This window comes from Manis pentadactyla, chromosome 7 (genome assembly GCF_030020395.1).
Source record: "Manis pentadactyla isolate mManPen7 chromosome 7, mManPen7.hap1, whole genome shotgun sequence".
In the NCBI taxonomy this organism is placed as follows: Eukaryota; Metazoa; Chordata; class Mammalia; order Pholidota; family Manidae; genus Manis; species Manis pentadactyla.
The window spans coordinates 38,993,410-39,014,238 of NC_080025.1; the positions used below are offsets into that span (position 1 = coordinate 38,993,410).

The following is a 20,829-nucleotide window of genomic DNA, read 5'->3' on the forward strand; positions in this document are numbered from 1 at the left end:
GGGGTCGGCAAGCAGTGCTTCTCTGTATGTGGGCCCTTCCCACAAAAGACTGGTCATTATATAGCTGAAAAAACTGAGGTGGGAGCAGGCCAGCCTTCTGCACACACATATCCCCATCTCTTGGGGCCTCCAGTTGGGTAAGGAGATCTCTGCAGGTGTACCAACCTCTCCAGGTGTGGAGACAGCAGGGGTGGCGGGTTAACAGCATCCCTGGAGGACCCACAGATGCCTTGTGGGAACTGCCATGCTAGAGGCCTGCCTGCACCTTCCCACAGGGCAACGGTGGGCCAGCCAGGGCAGAGGGAGGGGAGGGAGGAGGGGTTATTGGGGCTCTAAGGGGCCTGGCCATCTGGATGAACAAGGATTCCCCCATGGAGGCTATCCAGGGACACCCCATGGGCCCCTCCCAGGTAGGGGTAGGGACTCTGGGGGCTCCCCACGGCCCTCTGGCTGCTCTCACTTGAGGGCAGATGTGCCAGCACCTGGGTGCCTGCCATGGTTCCCATGGTTGCCATGGGGGGTGGGGGCAGGACCCATGCCAGGTGGCCCTGTGGGTCGCACTGGAGCACGTTCTCCTGGGAGCCCTGGTGTGCCGGCCAGTGTCACCAAAGATGAAAAGCAGCTCTGAGCTCCCAAGATGCAAGGCTGTGTATGTTAGGGACACACAGGACCCCCTGGGGCAGAACGCAGCCTCCCACCTCTGCACCTCCTGCACCACCCTGACCCCTGCCACTGGGAGGTAGGCTCGGGCTCCTGCCTTCCCAGCTGCAGCTCTGCGGCCTCCCGAGCCCAGGGTGCTCTGCCAAGGTCACATGGTCCTGACCCATCCCTGGAAGGTCATGACTGGACAGCTCACAGCCATCTGCAGGGGGGGGGCCTTCCCCAAGACCCCAGCTGCGTCCCATCCTCCCCAGAGTCAGCAGTGGGTAGGTGGCAGGCAGGCAGCTGCACACATTTCAGATTCCTTCTTGGACAGTCTGGGCCTTCAGGGCTCTGCTACGCAGCTTCCCTCCATCGTCTACCCTCGAGTCCTGTGCGGGTGTCACAGGCCTGTTGTCCAGAGGGCACACCCAGCAGTGGCCAGGCTCAGACACATGACCTGACAGCAGGGAACGGGCCCCAGGTGTACACCACTGTGGGCAGCCACTCTGCTCTGGAAGCTCACTGACCCAGGGCTGGCCGGTGCTGCACCCACACCCTCACTCTCTATTCAGACACGAGCCACCCTGTCCTGTGCTGTGCCCTACAGCTGGCCCACCTGGGAGCAGATGAGGGGGATGTGAGCCTGCTGGGGGCAGGTCTGTACAGCAGCTGCTGCTCCCCAACACATTTGCACAGAACACCCTGTCCATACCCTCTGGGGCAAACCGTGGATATAGTGCCTCCTTGAACCAACTGGCCTCCCCGTGTTCCAGGGGCGTGCTTAAGGAAAGCATTCTTCACTTGCTTCAGAAGCACCCGCTGGGTCCTGCCCACTGCCTGAGACTGGGGCCTGGGCCTAGGGAGGGGGGACCCGAGAGACTCCTGCTGTGCCCACAGTGGGCAGACAGGCAAGCCCAGCTGAATGGGGCACCAAGGGCCCTGTGGCTCAAGTGTGTGGACTCCTGTGCTCACTCTGGTGTCAGGACTTGCTGGAGATGGACAGAGACCCTAGGGCTGCATCTTCTTCCCAATCGAGGCTTCTGCATCTGAAAAATGAGGTCTTGCCCACGTGCAGGCTGCATGGCAACATCTTCAGGAGATACTCAGTGCTTCTGTTTTGGCACCTGCCTGTCAGTAGTCCGACGACCTCACGGGTGGAGTTTGGGTAGCAACCGCACACAGACCCATCTCATCAGCAAATGTCATACACAGACCTTGGAGTGCTCAAATACAGATTTATTGCAAACCAATGCCGGAGACGGGTGACTTCACAGCTGGCACCCTGCTGTCCTTGGCCTTAGTGACTGGGTCAGAGACATTCTGCTGCCGCGTCTGGAGAGAGAAAACAGGCACAGTGCGCCAGCTCCAGGGCCCAGGCCAACAGCGAGGGCAGAACCCCGATGCCCACAGTCAGACCCGAGCTGGGGTGCAGCCACCCTGGTGGGTAGATAACTGACCCAGAGTGTACCCCACACCTCATCACTCAGGGAGACCCCCACAGGCGGCCAGGGGATGGGTCAGACACATCAGGACGGCTCTCACAGACGTGCACCACGAGACCCACCGACACGTGGATGGGCGTGCAAGTCCTGGGGGCCCTGAGGAGGGCTTGGCTGCTCCGTGAAGACTACAGACAGCAAGCTCTGTGCCTGCCATGGGCTCCCACCAGTTGTCAGCATCTGCACCTCCCTCAATGGCATCATGGTAACCAAATCCTTCCTAGGGACCCAGGGGAGCTTCTCACAGGACTGACAACTGCCATGTGAGCCAGAAACCTGCCCCACACAACTGTGATAAGCAGCCTCCACCTACTCAGGAGAAGGTGATGTCTCTGCAGGGACCACCCGCAGCCAGCAGAGCCCACAACTGCTGGTTCTCAGGCGCAGACTGCAAGGTGACCACAGGCAGGTCCGCTGCACGGTCCTGGCAACAGGCCTGGGCCAGAAGGACAGGGGTTTTGGTTCTGTAGAGCAGAGCTGCAAGCTCCACGCAGCCTGGCCTGGGCTCAGCCAGAGTGGGATGGGCTGCTGCATGCCTCTGGGGGGCTGTCCACAAGCCACAGCCTCGGTCCCATGGGGATCAGGTGGGAGCGGAGCAGCCGGTCAGAGGACAGACGGGCCCTGCTCCCTGCACCCAGGAGTGGCTGCCAGGCCCCCAGTCTCTGTTGCTCCACCTGAACTCAGCTGGGGCCCCCCAAACTGCCCTGAGTGCCCACTACCCGCCCCCAGCATAAGACAAGCAAGCAGACAGTGCAGCAGCTGAAGGTGGCAGGGGCCTGTCCGCTCTGCCCAGGGACAAGGGACTATCTTGGGGTACAGGGCCAGCGGGCTGGGTCCACCTTGGAAGGAAGGGTGCAGAGATGAGTGAGTCCCTGGCAGGAAGGAGCTGAGGGACAGCCAGGCCCCACCTCCCCGCTGGTGTGGCCTCCTTCCCACACATGCAGTCATTAAAACTGCACGGCCCCCGGGGAGATGTTGAACATGGCCGGGTCAAAGCGCTGGCCTCGGAAGGGAGAGCCTTCAGCGTCCCAGCCCTTCTTCAGCATCTCATGGACTTTCTACAAACAGAAAACAGACAGGTTAGCAGGGCTGCCAACCTGCATGCCCAGGCAGGTCCTGCCGTGCATCCTCCACTGGAGGCCCACTGGAGTCACTACAGATACTCCCATGCACCAACTCTGCCTGCCACCAGCCGTATGCTGGCCATCCTCAAGGTTCAGCTGCTGTCCCTTCCCACGGGATATGTCCAAAACCCCAGGGGGCTAATGGGCTGCAGGGTAGGAGGGCCCCCAGCGACCCTGGCTGGTGGGGTCAGAGCCATGGGGTCAGCCACCCCAGCAAGCAGCCTGTCTGGATCACCCAGCCTCCAAGAGCAGCAGGCGGCCTAGCCTGCAGGACATTGTGCCAATCTGTGGCCCTGCCAACATGCTGGCTGGGGACCACCTCCCCTTCCGACCACAGGGCAGAGCTCCCCTGGGGCAAGGCCCTGCCTCCCTCTGGTCCCAGCGCTGACAAGACCGAGTGGACAGGAAGGCCCTGGAGTGTGATGGGGCTCTGGGACTCCTGACAGGGCCTCCTTTTCTGGCATTTCCCAAGGGGCAGCAGCAAGGAGCATATCAAGGGCATGCTGAGCAACACTGCTCCTAGCCTGGGCCCCGGAAAAGGCTCAGGAGAACCAGCCTGGCACCCACCTGCTGCCACCCCTGGGAGCTCCTTTCGCCTGGGTCTTGCTCTCCCATGGCCCCATCCAAGCACCCGAATCCTGGTCAGCTCTGCGTGGGCCCCACCCTGAGCCCCAGTGTGATGTGACACTCTGCACAGCCTCGCCACCATGGTTGCGCAGGACAGGCCCCAGCACCAGTGCTGCCTCCTCCCTCCGTGAGCCGCCCCAGTCCTGCTGACCCTCCACCCGATGTGGCTGCACAGACTTCAGCACCCAACAGTTTACCATGCCTGCGCCCACACCCACATGACCAGGCCAAACCGGCCCCGCCAGCAGGGCCCCTCAGCTCCCAGGCCATTCGGATCCACATCTGTTCCCCGCACTGTGCTTACCCCACAGCCCATGCGCTGACGAAGGTCCATGTGGATTCCCCCAAAGGGCTAGCTGTTCACTCATGGCCTTTGCTGACCCCAAGCCCAGGTGAGTTCAGTGCTGGCACTAAGATGGGACCTCGAACACTCCAGCCTGAGTTACCATGGCCCTGAGACGCTGGGCCTTTACTGTTTCCAGGCAAGACAAGGGGAAACTCATAGCCCTCCAGGTCAGCTGGTGGTGGCAGCCCTGGGTCTCACATGTCCACTGCAGGTCTCCTCAGGGTGCCACTCGGCCAAGCCCTTGCTTCCCCCGTGGCCAGCACATGGCAGGTCTTTCTGGAACCCTTTGGGCCCAAACCATAGAGTCCTCCCATGAGACCACAGGGCCCTCAGGATCCTTCTCTGAAACCTTCCCCACCCTGGCCCTGGGCCTCAGCCAGGGCCTTCTGCCACTCGGCCTTGCGCTCACTGCCTGCCCACTCCGGTGGGGACGTTGCACCCTTGTGGCCATCTACACCTCCCTCCCACAAGGCCAGGACCCAGAGGCCACAAGAAGCATGGCATGGCAATTACGGTGCTCCCAGACCTGCGGTGGGACAACCTCACTCCTACGGCTGTGCCCTGCAGCTCAGCCACTAAGCCAGACACACAATGGTCGGCCTTACTCCTGGCCTCAAACCCTGTGAGCCCAGAGGGGCTGGGGGCCAGACCAAGACTCAGACTCGGGGCAAGGGTGACCGAGAGGCCTGGAACCAGCTCAGGCTTCAAGCCCCAGCCCTGGGCCTGAGCAGCTGTGGGGCCCTAGAACATTCTGTGACTTAAAATTCAACCCTCCTCCGAGGGGCACCAGCCAAGTCCACGACCCAGCCGACAGAACCTGCCCTGTGGGAGGGGCCCACTAGCTGCCTTTCCACGGCTGCTAGAGGCTCGCAGGACCAACCATCAATGTGCAAGAGCACTCCATGGCCAGGGTCCCAAGACATTCACAGAAATTGCAAAGGGAGGAGAAGGGAGCTGAAGGGAGACCCCAGAGAGAATGTGGACAGCAGGGGATTCTGACTTTGACCCACAAAGAAGCGAACCTAGGAGCCACTGGGCCACCGTGGTGCCAAGCCAGGCCTGGACTCGCTGCTCCTGTTGCCACTGCTGTGAACTCCCTGTGCGGTTCACATGGGACACAGGAAGCTAAGAATAACCCAAGAAAAGCAGCCCTTCTTCCCTGAATAGCCTCTCTTGGGATTACCGAACCAGACAGAGGACCACAGACACCAGTGTCCTCCTCTTGCCACCAGCAGGGTCACGCTGGCTTCCTCCTATCCCCACAACCACCAGCCACGTGCACTTCGGGCTCTGGCATTCCAGTGACTCTGAAGGACTTTCTTCCATGGCCCTGTGGCCAGACTCCAGGGCCCCCAGAGGGGCGCACCCGGCTCTCCCCATTAAGGGCTGCCTGGACAGGTGGCCCAGCTGCCAGCTGCACTGCCTTCCCCCAGCCCCCAGCCCACACCCGCTGCTGAGGCCATACCAGCTCGTGGCTCTGAGGCTTGCCCTGCAGCTTCTGGCGGTAGTCAAAGGTGAGCCTGTCCAGCACAGCATGCTCCTCCTCGCCCACTGTGGCCATGGAGCGCTCCTTGTTGATCTGGTTGATGTCAATATGCTCTTCACCCTCCAGGATGGCACTCCACCAGTACTCGCCCACCTTGCTCAGGCTCACCTGGACACACAGGACAGGGGGTCAGTGCACCAGGGCTGGGGGCCTCTGAGGCAGTGCCCCAGCTCACTTGGACCACTGGCTTACCCCCACCTGTGACCCTTCTGACTTGCAAGTGCAGTGCCCGGTCCTACCTCCTAGGGCTCCTGGGACCCAGGGACCAAGTCTTGCACTGCTGGTGACTCCTCCCAGTCAGGGGAAGCACCACCCACCCAGCCTCATGTTGCAGCCCCAGTGGGGGTCCAGGGGCACACAAGCTCAGAGATGGGATCCACAATGTGGGAAAAGAAACACAATACCAGGGCTGAGCCTGAAGTCAGAGCCAAGCGCACAGGGCCAGGACCACGTGGGGAGGGCCCAGTGCACCCTCCCCATGGCTAGTGACTAAGCTCATCAGGAAACCTCCCCAAGAATCGACAGGCTGTGTGCCCACCCTCCCTACTGCTGCCTGCTCTCTGCTGGGATGAGACCCCCCTCCAGTCAAACCTAGAAGGGAGGGAGGCATGTGTAGGTGATGAGCCAACAGCCAGAGCAGTTCCCACTGAAGGGAGCACCACGGGGAGGGCTGCTGGCCAGCAGCAACTGTGACAAGGCAGACAGAACCAGCCCACGCACAGGTGGAGCCCCTGAGGACACCACGTGCCTCCCTCCAGCAGATGTCACTCGCAGGTCCTGAGATCAGCCCCCGTGCTCACAGGCTGCCCGAGCACTGGGAAGGGCCTGCCTAGTCCATCCCCAGAGCGAGCAGGGGCACGCAGGGACCAGCAGCAGGTCCCACAAGAACCTCCAGATAAGTGCAGGTACAGCACTAACATCATCAGCATGAGTGCACTGCAGAAACATGCCCCCGCTGGCGTGCAGGCCAAGGACAGGCGCCAAGAGCCCCTGGCTGTCCTGAGCATGCCCTACCCACCTGCCCACCCTATAGGATGGCCGACTCTCTACTCTGCCAGCACTGCGCTTTACATCTGGGGTGAATTCCAGTTCCCAGATGCTCCATCCGGCCAGCTCTTGCCAACTTGACTCCGGTTCACATGCGGTGAACTGACCTGGACCTCAGAGACCCCAATATCCAGGACTCGCCAGGCTGCCGAGCTGCAGATCTTTACCAGGGTGCAAAGACAACATCCCACATGGAGAAGAGTCTTCCCTGCCGAGGAAGCCCTGCGTGCTCACTTTACCAGGTCTTCCGTGGCCGGCACCTTTTGGGATCTCTGGGACACACACAGACCGTAAGACACCGACTGTGCCGCCTTCAAGTCCAAGCTTTCCCCCTCCCCCAGTGCCATGCAGAGGGCAGCAGCCACGAATGGCTGCCCAGCGCTCCTGGGCTGGTCCCTTCTGCACAAACCACACACAGGGTTTCCTGGGTGGGTGCACATGGCACCACGCCTGACAGCTGCGGGACACGGCAGGGCTGAGCCTATGGGCCCACTATCTGTGCCCCTTGGGTCTGTGGAGTGAGTCCACAGGCACTGTGCAAACCCAACAAGGTCAAGATGAGCCCGGCACCTTTTCAAAAAAACAATTTGGGGTGGGGGGCGGGGGGATGGTGTTGAAAGTCATGTAATACACAATAACCATTTTAAAGTGAATGGTTCAGTGCAGTTAGCACGTTCACCTTGTGTGGTTGCGGAACACTTTCAGTCCCCAAAAGGAGGCCTGGTGCCGGGAGCCACCACTTTGCACACCCTCTCAGCCCCAGTTCTGGCAACCAGAAAGCACCTGTCCACCTGTTCTGGGCATTTCATATGGCAGGCCCCGTGACGTGGGCCCAGCATCCGGCACCCTGAGTGATGGCCTCATGCCCCTCCATGCCACAGTAGGCCAAGGGGACCCAGGAAGTGCTGTGGGAATGGAACTCAGGTGTCCAGGTCTAAAGGAGGCACCAGGTCAAGCAGTCTGGTGGTGTAACACTTGATCTCAGTCTTTAACGTTCTGTTTCATCCTGTGAACGTCAGGTCTGTGGAAGCTTGGCTCTGCCAGCAGTAAAGCCCATCCCTCTGAGGGTGTCCTGGTTCTGACAACACGCAGCCCGGCACTCAGCCAAACTGTGGATGGCTGCTGCCTGTAGCTCACGGAATCATATGGCCACAGACCCATGTGCTGCTCTTCTGAGTGTGGCAGTTCTGACTCTGGCCACCTGTGTGCCTGGAGTTACTCCCTGACACGGTGGACTGTGGCATGCCTAGCTGGGCACCTGAGGAGGGAGGTGGGGTGCTTCCAGGTTGACGGCAGTAGTTGCGAGCCTGCACCAGGCCTCTGTGCAGCTGCACCCTCCGTTCCCTTGGGTGGGTGCCTGCCTGGTAAGGCATGCTTAGCTTTATGAATGCTGTTTTCACACCCACGTGCAGATGAAGGGCTCCAGGAGCTCCTCCCACATCGTTGCCAGCACCTGGCACTGCTGACTTCCAGCAGCCACCCCTACGAATGGGTGGCTGTCACTTATCTGCCATCCACTTTCGGACATTTCATCTGGAATCTCAGATGTCCGCCTGTGCACCTCTCCCCTACATTAGCCCACTGTTAACAGGCCACCTCTTGGCTTTATCCCCTGCTTGCTGTGTGTCAGGGTCCATGGGAGCCACACTAAGTCACAGGTTACCTTTCTGAACCCTAACATTAGAGTGAGTGCCCCTCCTGAGGACTCCAACAGGAAGCCCTCAGCTCGCCCTCCCTCCCACTCGGGGTCCCAGTCCGGAGTCCTGACTGCATCTCACTGGTCTCATCCCCTTCTATCTGAACACTCCACCGCCTGTCTTCAGGGGTTTTGTTTTTAAAGACTGCTCATCATTCGAGATTTGTCTGGTCCTCCTCATTGAACCCAGGGACATGACCTCTCAGGAAGAACACCCAGGGCACCCTCCCTGACCCCATCTTCCTCAGGACAGTGGAAATACTGCTTCCAGCCCCTGCAGCCTCGATGGGCACCTAGTGTCCCAATGGTCTTGCTCCTGTCCTTAGTTTTGTTGGTGTCAGTGTCTCAGCTGAGCCGGTAAGGGCAGCTGCCATGACCCGGGAACACGTCCCCATCTCCGTGGCCTTCTTCCAGGCTCCTTTACCAACCAAGTCCCAGACCCAGCATCAGCTTCCCAGGGGAACCCAGGCTGCTGGTGAAACAGCTCCCCTAAATGTCCTCCTAGGAACTCACTTAGCAGCTTGCCTCAGTACCTGGTCCTTGTGGTGATGCCCCTGTGGCAGCACCCCACAGGGAGGCCACGTGCCTGGGAGGTCAGTGGCTCCCCAAAGCTGCCCACAGGGTGCATCTGGGCTGAGGAGACATAGGCAAGCAGAGTGGGAGGCGTATGGGGGCAAGGACAGATGACAGGAGTGCTCTCCTCAGATGCCTCTGCAGGGCCGCAGACCAAGTCAGACCACTGACCTGAGGACTCTCTGAGGCAGCCCTGTTAAGGGAGAGCTCCTTGGGTTTTTGTTGCTAACTCATGTTTTAAGCTTGAGAATTAAAGCGCTGACTGCGTGGGCCAGATGGAACAGCATGGTGCATGAGGGCAACAGAAGCCCCACGAGCCAAGCGTGACATGGCTGAGCAGCGGTCCTGGCGGGATTGAGGGACGGCACACGGGCCGGGCTGCTGGGCACACAGGATGCTGGTTCTGCCTGGTATGTGCCTTCTCTTTCCTGGGCGCCTTCTCCAGAATGCTGCTGGAGTGTGCTGCCTCAGGCCACTAGTCCTCCGCACCCCAAGCCTCAGCTCCTCCCCACTGGGACCAGGGGCTGGGGTGACGCCCAGGATCTAACCACTCCGAGGAATACCAAGGGTCCTGGCCGATGTGAGCACTGGAGACAAAAGGTCACATTTCATTCCATGGACCTATTTTGTGGCTTTTGCCAAAATGCTAATGCTGTTTAAGCTACATTCATGAAGATGATGGTACGAATCCATAATGGTGGCCGCTGAGGCCAGGAAGAGGCCAGTGGCCACATGAGGGCACAGAGGCAGTGAGAGCTTCACAGGAAACATATGTCCTCCCCAGAAACCTACAGGGAGCCCAAGGGCCAGGGGCCAGGGGCTATCATGGGAGCACAGTAGCCACCTAGGGCCTGTACAGCAGCCAAGGACCGCAGCCAGCCTGGAACTCCACTTTCAGACCTGCACTTAAGGAAACAATCAGTAAGTAAGTAAGAAAACCAGGAGTAGGGATGCAGGCTTGTACAAAACACTCCGGTTGGAGAGGCAGACACTTGAGTGAGCATAAAGGCCTGGCAGGCAGGTCTGCAGGCATGGCAGCTGCTGTGCCAACCTCTCTGCTCAAGTTCCCGTACACACCAGCATGGCCTCACCTACAGCCATCTGAGCAGCAGCCTCAAGGCCACTGCCTGCAGACCCCCATGGCCCTGAGGGCTGCCAGCCCCAAGGACAGCAGCAGATGCGGTTCTGGGACAGACTCCGGGGAGGCACTGGCTTCATGTCTCCGTGACCAAGAAAGGAGCCTGCCTGAGAGTTGAGAAGCCTCAGTTAACTCTGAAGCGTGGGAGGGAGGGAGGCAGGAACTGTCACCCGCTTTTAGCTGCCGCCTCTGCCTGCTCAGAAAGCCTGCCGGGCGTGTCTGATGTTGATCCAGGCTCAGGGAGGAGGGCGCCTGGGAGTGAGGCATGTTTGCTGGGTGTTAGAGGCTCAGACCGCGACTCCGGTGGGGTGACAGGTACCTGAGATGCTCTTGTCCCAAGGGACCTCATAGCCATCCTGCCACATAAGGCCTGTGCAGCCTAAGCAAGCACAGAACACCGGGCACCAAACGAGGCACCCTACTCTCCGCCTAGAGGCCAGAGCCCACACACTGGTGCTGCGGGGCTGGGCTCCCTCCGGAGGCTCTGAGGACAGGCTATGGCTGAGCCTCCCACAGCCCTCCCACATCTGTGTCAACTCTGCCTTATAGCCCCCTTCCCTCATGAGGCATTGCCACTGGAGATAGGCCCAACAGCCCAGAATGGCCTCTCCATCTCAAGATCCTCACCTGTCACAGCTGCAAAGGACCTTTCTCCAAACAAGGTCCCATTTACAGGTTCTGTGGTTTGGAAGAGACATCTGGGGCCCTCTTCAGCCCACCTCAGCCTTGGAAGACAGGCTCTTGGTGACTTTCCTGTGGTGGCAATGACGGTGCCCCTCACAGAGCCTGGCCCTTAATGGTGAGCAACCAACCAATGTCCAGGGCTCAACCAGCTGAGGCCACCCCAGGCTGAAGACAGGGTGGTGGTCCTGAGGGCTGACCAGGCAGCAGGCAGCAGCCAGTGCATGGCACTGGGCACAGAGCAGGCCCAGGGGCCACACTCACCAAGGGAGGCAGCACTGGCTCATCGCAGCCAATGCAAACGGGGTCCTTGTGCACCAAAATGATGCGCTCATGAAGCTACGGCATCATCTCAGATCCATGGCTCCAAAGGCCACCCACAACTGCACAGAGAGCACACCACACCTAGGTTTTGGGAACAGCAGTGTCTGCAGCACACTGGCACGGCCTATCAGATGGGGGCTGTGTGGAGCAGCCAGGCGCACACAGGCTGTGCTCGATGCAGGGGACACGATGCTCTGGAAGCCCTTCCACGTCTCTGCAACATGACGCCCTCTACTGAGGGTCAGAGCTGCTCCAGGTGACCACGGGAGGAACTCGCACAGCCCCTGCACAGGCCCTGCATGGCTCGGCCGGCTTGTGGGGGTGCTAACCCAGAAGCCATGCTCAGGGGCAGTGAAGGTGCCCTAATGCCCACTGTGGGCTCTGCTGCTCAATTAACTTCTGGAGCAGCAGGTGCTGGGTAGAAGCAAGCTAGAAATCAAAAAGGCAGGCAGGGCATGGCGAGGCTGGGCCCCAAGGGGCCTATGATATCCATAGGGCCCAGGCACATGACTGGACAGCCAGCCAGACACCCAGGCATGGACCCTCAGCAAGGTCAGCAGGCCTCCTCCCACATGCTGCCGGCCCTCCTCTGTCTACCCTGTCCAGGGTGCCTTTCAGCCGGAGGAGGGGAAGGGACAGTGGCCTGAGGGGATGCTCCCAGCCCTGGACCTTCGAGCCTGCAGGCCCCAGCATCACCAGGCTCTGCACAGAGGAAGGCCCAGGGGTCTGCAAACAATACCCTAATTGCAAGGGGTTCATACTCTGGCCACAGCCAGACACAAGTGCACAAAGCCACGAAAGGTAGTATGGCACCTCTGTCAATGAAAATTTTTAGACGAGCTGCCTGGTGGCAGCCACATTGCAGCAAGAGCCACGTAAAGTGAGAGGAGCCTGACTAAGTGGCTACGCAGTGTCAGAGACCAGCCGGCCCCCAGCAGGGACACGGGCTACCGGACGGAAGACACACTACTGTCAAGGCTTCCCAGGAGCCCCTCACAGGGGTGCAGTGACCCAGGACTGGGACTTCGTTCCCTTGGCCAGCATCTGTGTGGCAGGCAAGCTGTCACGACTACAACCTGGAGGCTCTCGCCAGCTGTGCCATGACCCTGGTAGGCCGCGGTGTAGTATGACCCTGGCTTTCCACCTCACACACCCTCTGAAGAGTAAACAAGGCCAAGAGACCGTGAAGGCATTTTGCAAATGACAGGAACTGGGGACAAGATGGTGTGGCGATAGCCTAATGGTTCAGGTGTGCTGGGGGGCAGGGAGCATGAAGGTCACGGAAAGGGGCTGAGCCCTGCCCTGCTCTGCCGCCTAGCGTCCTTGCCACACAGAGGTGTGCTGGGATCCCCTCTGTCTCACCAGCTCGGGTGTCCCACCAGGCAGGACAGCCTGGGCACCCACCCCCACAGGAGGCATGTCTGTATATGGAATCGAAACTCAAGCCCCCTCCTCTTGTCTCACCTCTTGCACACGAACAGTGTGTCTGCCTAAACCCCAAGGCTTTTGTCCATAGACTGTGCCTCTTCCTCTTCACCTCTGCCCTTTCTCCAGACCCTGGCCATGTGCCCTGCAGGGAAAGTGAGTGAACCCCATGTGTGAGCCCCCTTTGCCGCAGGCAGCCTTCCAGGTGACAGAGGTCGGAACCACTGAAGATACTAGAAAGACATACATGAGTTCTGTTTTGCTTGGATTCTGGCTGGCCCCAACCAGCTGAGGTCCATGTTGTCAGGAACCCAGCCTGTCTGAAGTTGTTGCCTACTGCAAGCTCTAGACTGGCTCCGTAAAATTCAACCTGCCTTTAAACTTTAACTGATCTGGTTTGGCTGCAGACAGCACCCACCACCAGAGAATGGAGGCCCCTGGCACTGAGGGGCCATGGCCTGCTGAGCACAGCTGTGCTCAGGGGTGACACCACTGCCAGGAGCTCCTCTGTGATCACACATGTGGCCTGTATGAGAAGTCCTTCATCCAAGCACGCCAAGTCTCTTGCTGATACAGCCCCCACCTCAGAGAGCTTGGTGGGGGGCCCCAGCCACTGAGGCTGTTGTGCGCACAAAATGGGGACCTACACACACCACCTGCAAAGCAGCATGGTGGGCTGACTCCCCACCAGGCACTCTCGCAGAGGCCATGCTTACCAAGATGCACTTTCCAGGCTCGAGGCTCCAGAGGGAACTCTCGGTGTTGATCTTGTGTGTGAGTTTCCCCTCCACGAGGACGTGCTCCCCTCCTGCTTCCAGCACGGCCACACGGATGAAGCTGCTGCTGAGGGCCACAGAGACCTGGGGCAGAGCACAGGATAGTCACTGCAACATGGGAGGGGACACATGCAAGAATACATTGGGGGGTCGCCAGGCACTACATTTACAGCAGAGGCAGCCTATGCATGGGTACTCCTCCAGGAACATGCTAGCAGATGTGTCTCGGTACATGACATGACATGGTACCATGTGGAAACTGCTGCTCCGCCACCAAATCCCTTCTCCCATTAGGGAACACCAAACCCCACAGCAAAAGCAAGCAGGGCAGTGAGCAGGGCCAGGGCCTCTGGGTCTGAACTTCACCTCTGTTCTCCAAGAAGCCCAGCCCCTGCAGCCTGGGCTCGCCACCCTGTCCTCTGACACTTGTCCTGGGCAGTGTCTGTCCTCCCCAGCACTGGGGACATCTTCCCTGCTCGCACACAGTGCCCCACAACTGCACCAGGGCTGCAGGAGCAGGGCCGCACTTCAGGCGCCCAGCAGATAAGCACTGGGGGGAGGAGCGAACACAGAGCTCCTGTTTCTGTTTTGTTTCACTTTCCTTTAAATTATAAAATAAAAATAAAAACTATCAAAATCATAACAAAACTTTTGCATGGTGGTATCTGCATGGCATAAGCACTGGGTGAACAGACACTGGGTGGGAGCACTGGGCCCTTCTGGTGGGGGCAGGGTCCACATGTCTGGGGATGGCCCTCCCATATCCCTGAGTAAGGGCTCACTAAATGCTTATGAAGTGCTTGGAAAGACACCCTCGGAGTCACTGAATTTTCAAACTAGAGTCCATACCCACCAGCGGAACCTGCTACTGTAACCTACTTGGTGCCTCAAACTCCCATAAACAGAGGACAGGAGGGAGGGGTGATGTCCCAGAGTTAGCACCACCAAGAGGCTTTGGGGTGAAGGGAGAACTCATGCCCACAGGTGGGGAAGGGGTCCTGGGCGACCATCCTGCCCCTGCACCTCAGCGAGGTGTGCTGCTCACCTGGCTGGCTCTGCAAAGCCATGGCACACAAAGATATACAGCAGCAGCCACATAGTGGCCCTGTGCCCCACACGGGTCCCTACTGCTGCTGGCCTCACCTGGGCTCCCTGGCAGGGCACTGGGCTGGGGCTCCTCCCAGCGCCAAGCACACTATAAACAACTCCGCCCAGCCAGCTGCAAGGAACACATGCTCCTCCATGATGAGGCACAGCACCGTGGAGGAGCCAGACAGGAGATGCGTCAGGACGTGACCCACAGAGGCACAGGACAAAGCACAAAGAGAAACCCTGAGCTATGCACAGGAGGTGCGGGGCCAGGACAAACAAGCTCTCAACAGCCCTGTGGGGATGAAGAATGGGCAGATCACAGCAGGAACAAGCTAGCAGGTGCTCAGGCAGAGCAGCTGGGTCAGTCCATGGCACAGTGGAAGCCCTGCCAGATTGGGCAGGAGACCAACCATGTGGCCCAGAGCCGCAGTGGCACTCCAAGGAAAGTGGCCTGCATTCTGGGGATGTGTGCACACCGGTCCCACGTGCACAGAACCAAGCTGACCAGTGGCCCAGCTCACTGCAGCGTGAAAGCAGCAGACCTCGGGTGCATAACACAGAACATCAACACCACATGTACTCAAAGTAATGGGGAAACTTTTTAAATAAAAACACTAACAGAGAACTAATAAGCATAGCGTCCGATAAGGAAAACCAGCAGCATAAAAAGAAAGATTTAGGTTAAAAAGAAACACAAAGATTAACAGAGCTAATTAGGAAAAAAGGAAATTTTCCAATATTCCCAATTTATGTCCTCTGAGAAATCTGAGAAGATACTCTGTCTATAGAATCAGAATAAAATATGAAAATAGAATAATTACACACAAAAAAACACTTACAATTTAAAAAACTGGCTAAAATTAAATTTTCAATAGAAAGGATGGAAGACAAAGTCAAAGAAGTCAGGGTGAGACTAAGTTCAATATGGGCAATCAATCTGGTGTTCAGGAACTACCGCAGCAACATGACAGTTTCCCCGAGTTTAAGGAAAACATGCCTACAGACTGGAAAGGACCCACTGAGGGCTGAGCAGAAACAAAGATGACTCCAACAGAATCATGACATTTCACAATACTAAGTCTGTAGCTAAGGTCCTGAAAGTGCTAAAGGGGGAGAAAAAACCTTCATTCACGAAGAACACAAAGGGAGGGGTTACTCTAGAGTCAGTAGTCTGGTGAGACACCGGCCAGTGCCTTCCACCTTCTGAGAGAACTTGCTGAAGTTAGAATTCTGTACACACCCAGATCATGGAGGAAGCAAAAGGTTAAATACCTACATTTTAAGACATTCAAGAGGCCTGTATTTACTACATATCATTTTGAGAGAGCAACACAACAAAATGAGGATGAAAACCAAAATAGACTGAGACCAGGGTGAAGGAGGTCAAGAGATACAACCTTCAGATGTGAGAACAGTCAGTCCGGAGGATGCAACGCACAGCATGTGACCAGATAACAATGCTTTATGCACATCTGAATGTTGCTAAGTAGAAATTAAAAGTTCTCATTGCAAAAACCAAACTGCAGCCTTGTGAAGGGACAGATATTAAGGAGACTTACTGGGGTGGGCATTTCACAGTATGTACAAAGGTCTATGGTTATGCAGTATGCCTGAAACTAATAGTGTTTCGTGTCAATCACATCTCAAGAAAATTAGAAGAAAAAAGAGAGGAAGACCCAACTGCCCGTCAAAACAAATCAATAAAGAGCAAAAATTTAACAGAAACTGGGCAGAGAGAACCAGTTCAAAGGAAAGACACATGTAACAAGACACTCAAACTTACTCTGAAGAGAAATATAAATTTGTATTATAACCAGATGCTACTTGTCACCTATCCAAATACAAAACTCAAGAATTTGGTGTCAACAAATTTGTGAAAACCGAGGACTCTTGTAGGTCATGGATGGGAATGTAAGTTAGTTCAAATCCCTTCAGAGGGCAATTTAGCAAACCTACGGAAAGTAGAAATACCTTTTCATACCATATGTATTTCAATCTAGCTACTGCACTTCATGCAACCTATTCTACGGGATATGTATATGCAAAATGAAATTTGCTAAAGGGCATTCTTTGCTTTATTGTCCACAATAGGAAAAGATTGAAACAACCTAAATGCCAATTACTGGGGGACTAGCTCAGTGATCAGCTTGAAGAGGGCAAGAGCACAGCCTGGGGCACTGGGTGTAAGGAGTGGTGGGGTTGGAGGGCTCAGGGCACTGGCACTCTCAGGGTTCTGAAGCCCAAGCCAGAAGACATGGGAAATCCTAGGCCTACTGAGACTTCACTGGGGACCTACAGCTTGGCAGGCACCGCTGAGGCACTGGAGACATGGCAGCAAACACAGGAGGCCAGAGTAGCCCTGGCTGGGCTGACAGTGGGAATGGGAACATATCATCTGTACTACAGGTGGGGGTGTGGTCATACATATTCATGCCTGACTCTATACGTAAAGTAAGTATTTGCCCAAATATCCCCATACTAGTAAGATGAGGTTGGGGTCAGGGCTGATACACGACAGAAGGACAGAGGCAGGAAAGACACTTTTCACAGTGCATTTTAAAATTTTTGTACAGTTACATGTCCTATGCATTCAAAAAACTTTAAGTAGATAAATGCAGCCTATTAGCCTTTTCTATTTGCAGAAGTTCCCTATGATAAAGACTCTGGCTACATTTTTCCTAAATGTGTACTAAAGAGATGACACCATGTCACAGAGCTTTCGGCACAGATTCCAGCAGGCCCATTAAGCTCCAGGACAAGGCATCACCATGCAAGACATGCCCAGAACATCAGTGCATTCTGGAAAGCTCCCACGATGGGGACAGAGACAGAGTGCAGCATGACTATCAATCAGACACCCGGCAGGGCCAGGTACTGGTCTCAGCTCCACCACATCTCACCAGACAATCTAGGGCCTCAGCGGTTTAAATCTCCAGGAGCTTTCTCCTCTGCAAAATGAGAGATTAGACTTACAGTCTCCAGAGTTAAATTATACAGCATTAAAATCCTGTGATTCAATGAAATGTCAGGCTGACGACCAGCCCTGCTGACACTGGCAATCGCACGCACACCCCTATTATGATGGGGAGTCCCTTCTTCTGGCTGCATGGCCACCCTGAGAAGAAGTGGGGCAACTCCCTGAGCAGAGTGGGCGAGGCAAAGAACTGACCCACTTCACTGGCGTGTGAGCCCACAGCTTCATTTTGAAAACTTTTTCTTTATGCTCACCAGCAAAATGATTCTTTTAAACAAGGTTGCAGTGCAACAAGAATGCTTAGACATCAGGCATTGTGCACATCCCTGTTTGTCCCCTGCTGAACCTGAGAGGCCAATTTGCCTCTGCAGAGAAGACGTGAGCAAGGCACGCCAGGGCTCTCCTAACACCAGCATCAGCCATGGCTGCAGGAGAGAGGCCCGGACCACCATTCCCACTCCATGCCTCACACACACTCGCAGGGCTACCTACAGACCCAGGGCCACCCACAGTGCCTTCATCAGCTGAACCACTGCCTCCATGGCTGCGGTCCTGGTGAGTCTCATAGGTGCCACAGACAAAAACCCAAAATAAGCCCTGCTGACAGGTTCCTCAGGGCACAGCTGGAAAGGAGCCAGTCCAGAAAGAAAGTGGTGCCTCTGAGCAAAAACCCTTAGACCAGCAAAGGCCAAGAGATGCAAAGTAAACGTTTTCCCAAGTTTTAAGTGAGGCATGGCTAAAACGCTTAGATCAATAAGACATGGAAAGACCACAAAGTTTTCCAAGAAGGCTGCAGAATGACATGGAACTGGAAAGTTCTGAGAAAGTAGACCTCTAAAGTTCTCATCACAAGGAAAAAAATTTGTGACTCTGAGGTGCCAGATGGTAGCCAGACTCACTGGTGGGTCATTTCACAATATGCACAAGTAAGAATCATGATGCTTTACTCCTGAGACTAGTATAATGTGTTAAGTATACCCCCCAAAAAAGAATGGCATGGAAAAAAAAACACTTTTGGAGGAGGAAAAGAAAGATCCAACTGTGCAGCTGAAACAAGACTACTGTAACCCAGGTCAGTGGGTATCCCCACATGCCAGCACTAGGACACCAGCTTCCGACCCAGGGTCACAAAGACAGGCTGCTCCACACGCCTCTGGGTGGGAGTACTGGCTGCAGGGCAAACTGGGCTGAACAGTCTGGAGAAGTCGTGTCCACTCTTTCATCCATGGGCAAGCAAACCGCCTGTGAGGGTGGCCGGAGCAGCAACCAGCCCCGGAAACAGGCTCCGTGGTGCTAGTGAAGCAGACACCTGTCTGGGACCACATGACACCAGCCGCCACTTCCGGGAGGTGCAGAGCTGGTGCGCCACTGGCTGCCCCTGCCTGAGCCCTGGGGTGTCGGCTCGAGTGGCCATCCTGCCCGAGCCCTGGGGACTGTATGTGCTGCGGGGAATGTCTAATGCATGGAAGGGCCAAGCCCAGGGCTGGCCTTACCATCTCAGAGGTCACGCAAATGCACCAGAGAGAGGTGTGGCCTGACCAGAGACACATGGGGCTGCCCCTCCATGGGGTGGGAGGGAAGCAGAGCCCCCAGAGCACAGCGCCTATGGCAGAGCAGACCGTGAGCTACCAGCACGCACAACCATGGCAAGTCTTCCCACAGGCTTGAGAAGCAAGAGATGTCAGGTAACCCGCATCTCTTGTGTCAAAGAAATAGAAAATAACTAGTTTTAGATTGGGCACAAGTCCTTGCAGAGGAAGCTCCAGAAATTCACGGAGACCCTGTGCCGGGGAGCTGTGATTTTTTAGCCAAGTACTGCAGTGTGGTGGCCACTTCTAATAATTTATCCACCTGCATACAAGACAATCTTACCAAACAAGGAAATGAAAATCAGCACTTGACCTGCCAAACCCCACTAGCAGCAGCCAGCAGAGCACTCCAACGGGAAGGCCAGCCTGCCCCACATGGCCCAATGGCAGCTGAGGCACATGGCTCTTGCGAGTGGGACCTCATGGGGGTAACCCTGGGTTGCTCAGTCCACCCTGTGGTCTGCCTGGCCAGGGGTCCCTGAGCCCTGCTGAGATCTCCTGGGATGGGGCAGGAAGAGGGAGGAAGGAGAAATGAGGGGACAGCTCTGCTCTGGCCAATGCTGGCCCCATCTAAAGAAAGCCTCACGCCCCATCGTCTGTGCTACACATAGAATGAGTCCTGTTCAGCTCACCTGGCAGGAAGTCACAGACTTCCAGAGGCTGCCCAGCCCTATCCAGACTCCTGCACACAGGGTAGGCCAGCGAGCCGGGAAGGAAACAGAGGCCGGGGCCTCAGGATGAGGGACAGGACATCCGGAGCAGCTCAGCACCCAGTGTGGCTCCGCATGCCTACCCAGGCAGAGGGCCCAGCACCACCTCTCACGGCAGTCACTTCCGGGAGTGCATAAGCCCCTCAGCCTCCATCTTCCATGCTCAGGGACCTTTTCTCTGCAAGGAGCCAGCAGCAGTCCTCTTTGCAGAGCAAGCACAGGGACAGGAGCGCTAGATGCAGACACGCCACATGGGCTCCCACATCACACACTCAGCTTCTGGGTTGTTCATGCACATCAGACAGCACTCCACTGTCCTGGCACTAGTTTTCCACATAAACCAGGACAACTGGGCAGCTCCTCTCGGCCTCAGTCTCTCATCTATAAAACATGAAAGGTATTCCTTACTTTGCATGCTGGCAAGTCTCATGCAGAGTAAATGAAGGGTACAGCTTCTGGCAAACACCACAATTTCTGATATTGACAACTATAATAACACAGTGTCCCATTTTACATGTCACACACAAGTTTTCCTTTAAAGCCAGACTGTTCTATTTACAACAGCCCACGATAACGTCTTTCCCAGCAAGGCTCCTGAATAGACGTCTCTCTCCCTAAAAGATTACATTTCTACTCACTCAAGCCCACTGAGATGAGCTGTAACATCACAGCTCCAGCCTGGTATGGCCCTGCTCCATGGAATTGCCCTGCTGAGCTCAGGATGGGAGGCCCACTCATCACCACAGAACCTGCAGTTCTCTGCTCTGCTGATGGGACGACAGAACAGGTGTGCTGGTACAGGTACTCTGTGCACACTTGTCACACTGAAGGCAGCAGGTAAGGAACTGCTGGAACTGCTGCACAGCCTGGCTAGGGCAGCCACGGCCTCACACAGGACAGCGTGGTTAACAAGGCAGGTGGAGGCATTTGTGGCTGAGGAGAGACAAGGCAGAGAGGACGGCGCAGCCCATGGCCCTGACACTGGGCCCCGACACGTGGACCCTGATGGGTGCTGTGGAG

General features: G+C 56.6%; 1 protein-coding gene and 1 long non-coding RNA gene across 11 annotated transcripts in view; both read right to left on the reverse strand.

Moving 5' to 3' along the window:
- Positions 1 to 1,857: 1,857 nt before the first annotated feature.
- Positions 1,858 to 20,829, reverse strand: part of NUDCD3 (NudC domain containing 3) — a 73,586-nt gene continuing 54,614 nt past the window's right edge. For 2 of the 10 annotated variants that reach the window (XM_036910287.2, XM_036910284.2), the window contains exons 4-6: positions 13,385 to 13,528; positions 5,704 to 5,892; positions 1,858 to 3,199 (exon numbers count right to left, since the gene is read on the reverse strand). In XM_036910287.2, the coding sequence (XP_036766182.2) occupies positions 3,089 to 3,199; positions 5,704 to 5,892; positions 13,385 to 13,528 (444 nt within the window). In that variant the 3' untranslated portion in view covers positions 1,858 to 3,088. The remainder of the gene's footprint in view (positions 3,200 to 5,703; positions 5,893 to 13,384; positions 13,529 to 20,829) is intronic. The other 8 variants (XR_008998744.1, XM_057505293.1, XM_036910285.2 and 5 more) reach the window with 8 other exon arrangements.
- Positions 13,535 to 20,826, reverse strand: LOC130684451 (uncharacterized). Its single transcript, XR_008998745.1, has 3 exons — positions 20,448 to 20,826; positions 19,732 to 20,190; positions 13,535 to 14,045 (listed from the first exon to the last, which is right to left on the reverse strand). It is a non-coding gene; the product is annotated as an uncharacterized LOC130684451 (long non-coding RNA).